This window comes from Limulus polyphemus, unplaced genomic scaffold (genome assembly GCF_000517525.1).
Source record: "Limulus polyphemus unplaced genomic scaffold, Limulus_polyphemus-2.1.2 Scaffold978, whole genome shotgun sequence".
Taxonomy (NCBI): domain Eukaryota; kingdom Metazoa; phylum Arthropoda; class Merostomata; order Xiphosura; family Limulidae; genus Limulus; species Limulus polyphemus.
Genome location: NW_013666588.1, coordinates 232,013 through 242,177, shown reverse-complemented (window position 1 = coordinate 242,177; position 10,165 = coordinate 232,013). Strand labels below are relative to the sequence as shown.

General features: G+C 31.7%; 1 protein-coding gene across 5 annotated transcripts in view; it reads right to left on the bottom strand.

Moving 5' to 3' along the window:
- Window positions 1-10,165, bottom strand: part of LOC106461525 (gephyrin-like) — a 136,493-nt gene that overhangs the window by 104,109 nt on the left and 22,219 nt on the right. Inside the window, exon 1 of one of the 5 annotated variants that reach the window (XM_022388518.1) lies at window positions 5,476-5,496. The exons of the other annotated variants lie outside the window; for them this stretch is intronic. Within the exon in view, the coding sequence (XP_022244226.1) occupies window position 5,476 (1 nt within the window). The 5' untranslated portion in view covers window positions 5,477-5,496. Of the gene's footprint in view, window positions 1-5,475; window positions 5,497-10,165 lie in introns of those variants that run through there. 5 annotated transcript variants of the gene reach the window in all.

Below are 10,165 nucleotides of genomic sequence, written 5' to 3'. Positions count from 1 at the left end.
TCATTATTAGTCTCAAAGTGGGTTCCTCGTCATCGAATACAAGGAGGAAAATTGTGACAAAATACTGAGTGGCCCAGCCAAGACAAGAACATCAGTTCAGATCGAGATAAATACCAAAAAGAGAAATAGAAGGATATGATATGAGAGAAAAGGAGTGACCACTGTCCCCAAGCATGGAATATGAGGGAAGAAAAGACTGGCCAGGATGAAGGAAAAGGGAAATGCAGCAATGAGAAAGTAGGAGAAAATAAGAGCAAAAATATGTGAACAACTACAAGTAGGATGAGGACTAAGGTATCTAGGGAGAGCAGAAACATCTTCTAAAGGTTCAACAGAGACCTGGGTAAGAGCATGGAGAACCACAGTTATAATCCAGTCAAGCAAAAATTAGGAAGGTAGTAGTAGAAAAGGAAGGTAAGAAAGAATAGAAAAGTTCTAGAGAATAAATTATTCTGTGACATCAGGAAAGGTAGAAAGTGGAGAAAATGCCACCCAAAAACCAGAAATAGAACAGTTATGGAAGGACCATCCCATGAAAGAGGACAAAAATGTTACAATGTAATGAAATCAAAGTAAAATGGTTACAATGAGACCAAGGAGTTAAGTACGCCATGTATATTGGCACACAGAGGTGATAATAGGGTGAAAGGAGTGGGGAATAAAGGACAACTATATGGTCAGGGAAGTGGAGTGGACAAATCCCATGGACAAATATAAAGGGGTGTCAAATCCTTAGGAAAGAGCAATGTGTGAGAGTGGGTCAGAAATGATGAAAAGTTGGGAAGTAGAAGTCAGGGCTGAGACAAGAGGAGATGGAGTAATAGAAACAAGGTTGGCATCGCCTGTAAAAGGCTACTAAAAGGATCCCATAAGTGTTCCAAAACAGAGCAAGGGTCTGAAGGAGGAGATGGAGAGTAGGACATGCATAATAAACAAAAAGATGGGACCAGTACAGACTGAGCACATAGACAGCCAGGTCTAAAAAATAAGATGTAGAAAACCAGAATAGAGGAAGGTTAGCAATGAAGGGTGTGGCAAGGAGACAAAAAGAGAATGAAAAATTAGAAAGCAGAATAACAAAAGACTAGTGGGTGAGGTATCAATCCATGGGTTGGATGTGATCATGTCGAAAAGACAGTCTGTGACAATGTGCAGTGCCTTCAGAACATGACATGTTATGGAACTTCACTCAAATGGAATAGGCCCAGAACCATGTCAGAATATTATCTTCTATACATACACGTTAAGGAGTAAGGAAAGAAGATTGAGCATTAAACTTCAATGAGCACGTTTTAAGAAGTAAGTAGCCACAACTAAACATTAACTATGTCAAACATGGTATGGAGTAAACAGTTATGTCTAAGCTCTATCATCCAATAGTACATGAAGGAGTACATGAAGAACCAGGACCATGCTAAAAAGGAAAGAACTAACAAAATATTGTCATTGATGGATGACATGTTATGGAGTAAATGATTATGGCTAAACCCTATCTTCTAATGGTACATAAAGGAGTAAATAACTAGACCTAATAATTATAGCCTATATGGACATTTTAAGGAGTAATGAAAAAGGGTGAAACATTATCTACTTTGTGCATGATCGTAGAAGTAATGAACTATAATAAAATATCATTGATGTGTGACTTGTCAAGAAGTAATGGATGAGAGCTAAACATTATTTTCCATGTGTACATATTAAGGAGTAAATAACTAGAACTAAGCATTACCTTCCATGTGTACATATTAAGGAGAAAGAACTATGATAAAACGGTAACCTTTCTGTGGACATGTTAAGGAGTAACTAAATCTACACATCATTATCAAAGCATTACAAGTTAAGGAAGAATAAACAATATTGAAATATTATCTCCTATGTGTGTATATATGTCATACAGTAACGAAATAGTACTAAACATGAATATTGAAATATACATGCTAAAGAGGAAGGAACTAGCTTGAAGCATTATCTACTGTATGTGCATATTAAGGGGAAATTAACTATGACTAAACCTTACCTACCAAGTGAACATGTCAAACCATAATGAATGATGATGAAACATTACCTCCAAAGTTACATAAGGAGTAAGGAACTATAACTAAATAACATATTCTGTTAAGGAGTAATGAACAAGAATTAAACATTAACATCTAAGTGTACAAGTTAAAGAATAAGCAACTATTTCTGAACATCAACTGTTATGCATACAAGGAAATGAGCAATGAAACATGATCAAACACTATATTTTAAGCAGGCCATGATAAGGAGTAATTAACTATGTCTAAACATTACCTCCTATGTACATGTAAAGAAGTAATGACTTAAATCAAAATATCATCTTCTATGTTGACATCTTAAGAAGTGAGAACTAGAAGTAAACATTAACATGGATGTGAACATGGCAAGGAATAATTAACAAAGACTAAGAAGTAATGCATTAGATATAAACATTACCTTCTATGTGAACATGTCAAGCAGTAAACAACCAGAACGAAATACTAACACCTATGAATTGCATGTGAAAGAACAACTAACTGTAACTAAACATTAACATGGAAAGGAATAAGTTAATATGACCAAACATTAACTTCTACATGTACATGTGAAAACATGATGAACTATAACTAAACATAATATACTAAGTGGTATATGTTAAGAAGAATCTATTATTAAACATTATATTCTATGTGGTACAAGTTAAGGAGTAAGAAACTAGATCTAAATGACATATTTTATGTAGTTAAGGAGTAATAAACAATATCTAAATGAGGTATAGAAGTATTGGGTGGAAAAAAGTTGCTCCATTTTGTCCTCCTCAACTTCAGCTTCAAAATTCTATGAAGGTGAATGTTTAGCATGGACAGAAGAATATCCAGACAGCAACATGGACCACACCACATGCTTGATGATGTCTATCATGATCTCATCAGGCAAATAACTACCTAAACTGTTGGTAATTGTGAGTGATAATTGTACTCACTTCAAAAGAAAAAGAATTCCTTTTATTATGTGAATTCATACTGAAAAGTTGAATATACAAAGTAGTTGAAGTACATACTTCAAGTCTCAGCAAAATTAAACATATCTTTGCATGAGGAAAATAATAAGGATTTTCGCATGTGAACATAGACGGAGCATTTGTGCAAGGTGTGGCACACTTCTTTTAGTAGGAGGTTTTTCTGCATAATGTGTCATCGTGCAGTAGCAGAATTTCAATTTCAATGCTTTCACGTGTATTTTAGGTGGGAGTTTCACAAGGATGGTAGCATGCAAGTCTCTCAAGCAGAAAAGCATGACTTCAAAAAGAAAACACCTAATCTGTGTATGAAGGTTTGTGACTATATCAGAATTGTCAATCATTTATATAGACTGAACTTTGAAATATTTTCACCACATAATTTAAAGAGCCCCCTAATGAAAGAACAATGTTATAACAATATCTTTCAGGGGTCCCTAACTTATATATAGAAAATTTATGAAAACTTGAAAACTACCTAATGTTTTTTAATTAGAATTACTAACTTGTAGAATGTTTGGCTGATGATATGGTGTGTTCTGTTAGTTAAAATTCTCTTAAACATATGTTGAAAAGGCATATTGATTTTAAGGGCTATGACTCTATAATAAAAGGGCATGTCTGTTAGTCTATATGTGACCATCAAGAGGAAAGAACCTAGAAACCTGAAATTTGGCACACATGCTAAGTAAACCTTGAAGGTGTGCACCTGGTATTATTACTTATTCATGTGCACATGCACACCCTTTCATGAGGCAAGCTAGCAAAAAACCATGTAGAAAAGAAATGTGAAAACCATAGCTCCAAGAAGAAAGAACCTAGAAATCTGAAACTTTGCAGACATACTAATTGGACCCTACAGATGTGCACATGGGTATTATTAATTATCTTAGCTGTTAGCCTATGTGTGACCACCATAGCTCCAAAAGGAAAGAACCTAGAAACCTGATATTTTGCACACACACTAAGTGGACCCTGAGGGTGTGCACCTCGTATTATTACTTATCCATGTGCGCATGCGCATCTTTTCATGAGGCAAGCTAGCAAAGAACCACACAGAAAAAAAATGTGAAAACAATAGCTCCAAGAAGAAAGAACTTAGAAATCTGAAATTTTGCAACCATACTAATTGGACACTGAGGATGTGCACATGAGTATTATTACTTATCTTATCCACATGTGTGTATGCATGCATATCTTTTTAATGATGCAAGCTAGCAAAAAAACACATAGAAAAGAAGTGGTTCCTTATATAACAACTTCTAATATATATGAAAGCCAGTGCATTTTGGTAACAATGCATTCCAACAATGGGTTTTATGTCATGTTGCTTAGCAACAAAGTATATAAGTTATACTTTTATGCTTAAGAGAAAGTGGGGACCATCCATACCTAATATAAATTCAAAAAATAACATACCTACAAATAAAATAAGTAAACAAAACTGACATAAATTTCTTCATACCTAACTTATATACATAAATAAAAATTAAGTTCACAAAATAGTCACTGTTCACTGCATTTCTTTATTTATTTTAGCCTTAAAAAGTCTTGAATGCCTTCACCTTCATCCATGTACTATTACCATACGATTTTGAAAGGAGTCTGGCCCTAGATGTCTGGCAGCCTGGAATGAATACCCCCTCCTTATACTCACTTCACTGCTAACTTTTACTCCAACCTTCATACCACACATGTTCAAACAAATTACTGGTGTATGTTTCTCATGCATGTACAAGATAGCATTTGGAAAACACTCCACTTTTCTCCATATTAAAACTTGGTGGTAAGCAACACTGTGCATGATTTAGCTTGCAATTAGTGACATGGTTGTTTTACCATTATCAATGCATTTTGATTGATGTTTTGGCTTTTGCAATGAATGTGATGTATTGCTTATTACAAAATACATTCAGGAAATTACCATTTTTAAACAAATTGGACGTAAAACAACTAGGACCACATAACCTAGCACATTTTATTTTAATAAACAGTGAAAATGATAGTAATAAACAAAATTTGCTTTTAATTATGAATAGCTCCAAAGAAAAAACTGATTGACTACAAGCATTTCCAAAAAGACTTTCTATCATTTTCCATGTTAACTTTTCAGTGGTGATAGCATGGATGAAACTCTCTCTCCAAAATTTGAAATATTTGTCAGAAAGAACTACAAAGCACAAAAACTCAATTTCTCAGGTGCACACAAAATGCTATTATACTGCCACTTTCAGGCAAAGCAACTACTAAATACATCAGCAGTGCAATTGAGAGACATTCAGCATTACTGTAAAGAAGTAGGTAACAATTAGCAAGTGTATCCAAGATCACAAAACTCTGTGAACACTGGGAATTGGCTTTAATCAAGAGACATGTTGAGTTGGCTAAGTCTATAAAAGCTGGAAAATTTTGTTAAACATTTGAAACTTTGTGAAGATGATATAATACTGAGGACTTACTACGAAAAAAATCATCAGTTTTTAAAGAAACATCAAAACGTTATATCAAACATTAGGGAGTGCACAGACAGATTAGCTGTTGCTGTTCAGCTGGCCAATGATGACAGTGAAGATGATAATGATCTACTACCTGCTACCTCTATGAAAAGAAAAATGAAAAGTCTTGCAACATAGCAATGATTCACAACTCACATTAAATAAGTTTATAGAGTGATAGTTTGATAGCTGCACTGATTGATACTGGATCTTTTTAAAGGTACTTTCATAATTTTCCTGATCATGAATTAGATATATCCACAAACTATTACCAAGTGATCAAGGAAAGTAAGTTAAAGACCAAGTTTACAATTTTGTACAGACATACTGAACTCCTTGAACATTTAAAATTTGCAACTTCACAATTATAGTTATCAGAAATCAGTGAAAATGAAATTTTTAGTGAAACCACAAAATTAATGGAGATTATTGTGACCAAATTTAGGTGATAAAGACAAGGGTAAAAAAAAGTCAAAGAAAATTACACAAAAAGGTAAAAAAAAAGTCAAAAAAGTATTTTGGAAAATTACTAAGCCAATTACTGAAACCATGTTAACCAACTGAGTTAATAATTACGCTGTTATTAATACAGTTTTTTATTCAATAGATTCCCATTATTGTTCAATACTTGCTATTATACTCTACTGTTCTTTTTATCATTTCTTATCATTTGTTTGCTTTGTACATCTAAATATATTTTTACTTTTTCACCTGTTTGAGTAATGTGCAATGTCTTTTTTTCTGATTGACTTTTTTGTCATTATTTTTCAATTGTCTTTTTTACCCTTGTCTTTATTACTGACACTAATCGTTACCACCCAACAATAATGTCAGAGTCAGAAAGTTTTTTAACACTTAAATACATTTTAACATGTTCAAGAAACACCATGCTGCAGGATAAACTAAAAGCCTAGAGAAGTTATCAGCAGAAAATAAGCTTGTGAAATAGATTTTGGGTTTTAATAATAAAGTCATAGAAAAATTGATAAAATAAAGAACAAGCATGCTAATTTAATTTACAAGGCATCTTCTAGTGCAAAAAACATGAGAGAATGAGAAAGAAGCATGGCAAAGAAGCTCTTACAAGATATATTTGTCTTTCTTTATATTTTAACGTTTCCTGACTTTGCATGAATATCATCAAGGTTATTATTGAACTGGTGTTTAATTCAACTGTTATTTTGTGATTTGTGCTGTATTTGCAACAAAAATATCTTCAGACAATTTACATTTTATTCTAATAATAAAGATTCAATAAAATAAGAATGTCTTACTTTTATGAATGGTGAGTTACAATAAATTTTGCTTTAAAATGTCCCAATCCTTAGAATAATCTACACTTTTCTTTGTCTCCACCAATAAAAGATTTAATGTGCAGCCAATGGCAGAGAGAACATTAATATTTTAATATTTTTGGGTTAAGGGGTAAATTTCTGTAGAAAGAATTTCATGTTATGAATGTTTACACTGAGCCTAATGAAATGTAAAAAAAAAAGAAATTGTTATAAACATAAGAATGGATAAGTACAAGACAGAAAAATGCTTCCTCCAACACGTACTGTGAAATACTAAACAACTCAATAAATATAACCCTTATCTACCCATATATTAAATAAATAAACCCACAAAAAGTTTTACAAAATTATAAATTAGAGCAAACATGGCACACCTTCACTCAAACCCTATTAAAGGTGGTGAATTATTACAGAAACGAATTCTGCTAAAGATACTCCTAGATCTAGGCTTCCAAAATTTATACTTATTACACCTAACTTTAAAGTTTCCATTTCCAAACTTTTTATTCCATTACTGAAGTAATACTTTGAGATGTAATATACATATAAAATATATATATATTTCTAAAAATTCTGCACCAAGATACTCAAAGTCAGTATGAATGAAATCTGTTTACATAGATTGTTTGTTGGAAGAAAGGGTTTGCTTTGAGAAAATGTGTAGAAGATACAGAAATAAAAATAATAAAGAAAATTTTAAAACTACTGTTGAGAAGAAAAAAGAAGGAAAATACTGGGTGTTTTAAGACACACAAGGTAAAAAGATTTAGGGATATAAAAGGAGGTCTAAATGAGGCATAACTATTTCAAATAAATTTGAACCTTCTGTTGTAAATAAGGATGGGGAAGAAAGGATCTCACGATGTTTTAGATGAAGATGCTAAAATAAAATGGCAGGTTTGTTTGTGGTTATGCATAGGATAATAAAAGCTAAAATCTGCTTAACAGATGTAATTAAAGTTCAACATGTTGTAAAGAAGGTAGAAACTAAGGAAGATACTCTGTAATGCATTTTTAGCTAATTATGTTAACAATGGCAGATCTGAAGAATTATTAATTAGCCACAAAGACCAATTTTGAAACTTTATGGATAAAAATCATCGAGTACTTCTTTTGTGTGTTTTTCCACATTATCATTTAGGTAAAATCAAGAAATTCAAGCAGTATGCAAGTATGATGGGGTTCCTTTAAATGTATACAGGTTTGGAAAACTTATGAAAGAAGTATTATCCTAAAGACCAAGGAAAAATGTGGACTATGTTTGCATTGAGATTCCTGAAATGCAGAAAATAAAAGATGCTTATTGAAATTTCCTATAGGCCATTTCATCAGAGTCATTACATACATAGGAATATGTACAGGCAAATTAATTGTGTTTGCCAATATGTGCAGAAGAAAGCTTATTAATATCATTATTATTATGAGAGACTTATTGCACAGAAATCTTCACTAAATGATGCTGAAGAATTTCTTGAACCTGTGAGAGCTTGTTTTCTCATTAAAGATACATTATTATAAAGATATTATTTTAAACTTTCAAAATAGTGTATTTAAGTGTCTTACACTCGCAATAAAGAAACCTATCATTCTATAGATATTTGAAGAACTTGTAGCATTTCACCACAATTTAATTCTTCGTATTGTTATCTGACACTGGGCAGTTGGTACATAATTGAATAAAGTTGTTTAACATTTGTTTAACAATAAGTAAAAGCTTGGAATGGTCTATTCTTTCATTGGGGTGTGTCTGTGAGTCAGACTAGTTTTGGAGAATTCAACTCCTCATCAGTGACCCTGGACACTACCACCAATGAAATATCAGACCAAACCAATTTTCAAACAGGAAATCAAGGTATTTTCCAGAATTCTCAGCTATAAAAAATAGTTTTTGATGGATAATATTCAAACCCTTAACAAAAATATTCTTCATTAAAAAAAGTTTAAAACAGTAAATAAATTCTAAAAATAAAATTAAACATATAACTAAAAACATTATTAAAAATAAGTGTAATAAATAAAAATTCTTGGGTAAATTCATAAATAATTCATATTAAAGTTTCAAAAATTGTAATAAATTTGTAAAATGTTAAACACTGAAAGAAATAGCAATAAATAAAATTAATAAAACTTTAATTGAAAAGTTAAAAAAAAACAGAGAATAGATTTATAAATTAAAACAAAATCAATAAAATAATACTTATGTGATGTACATTACTTCATAATTAAGTCTACCACCTAACTCAATTTTGGTAAAAATGCTCGATGTAAGCACAAGTAGTACTCAGAGTTACTAAATTATTTTTCTCATACAACTTTTAAAATGTAATTTTTATTCGATATTAATCGTTTTTTTGACAATTATGCAGATACTTTTTTGACTTTTCAATGTTACCTTAAAATATCACAATTTGGCTTATTAAAAGAAAAATAAAGACTAACTAAATTTTGATTATATTAAAGGTAGTTAAGATATCTAACTTGCTTTTATTAAGTATTGATACCATGGAAACTGCAATCACCATAGAAATTGCACTTTTAGTTAATTTGTTAGCAGAAATAGGTACCCCATCTTCATTGTTAAACCTACACGTTGCCATAGCAATGTCACACAGCTTTTTATCTTTCACTTGGTTACTTTGTTTGTTCAACCTATAGACACATTATTTTCAATTAACGCCCCAACTTTTAGATGCAGCAATACTATTACTGGCGCCATTGAGAAGTGAAATAAAACATAAACAAACTGATATACTATCAATAAATTGTTTATTTTTTTACCAAAATAGAATCAAATAGATATTATTCAAAACCACCAGTGTAAAAAAAAAATTACTAACTGGATCAATGATAGGAGAAATTGGCCAAATGTTATGTATGGTGATATTTACAACTATCTGATATCATCAAAGGCAGTCAATGGTCAGGAAATGAAAAACTTTAAAAGCTTGAAGAGTTACAACTACTTCCAAAGTGGTAATGTAGGACAAGTTTTGCACCATGTATATGAAAATAATGACATTATTTTAAAAGCAGACGTCCGTGCCTCACAAAATGTATCAAAAACAAATTAAGTGTATGCTCGTTGTAAACAAGATGGGACTATTTCAAAAGGATGGTGCTCATGCATGGCAGGACAAGGATACTTGTGCAGTCATGTAAAAGCAATTCTGTGGAAACTTGAACACGCAGTTAGAGATGATTGTACAGGTATAGCCAGTGGTGGGATTCAACTATTTTAACAACAGGTTCTCTCACTAGCAGCATGCCATATTGACCCGATAGAGACAAAAGATTATATTTAAAATATATTTATATTATATTATATGTAATATATACAATTTACATTACTTTTAATCTAG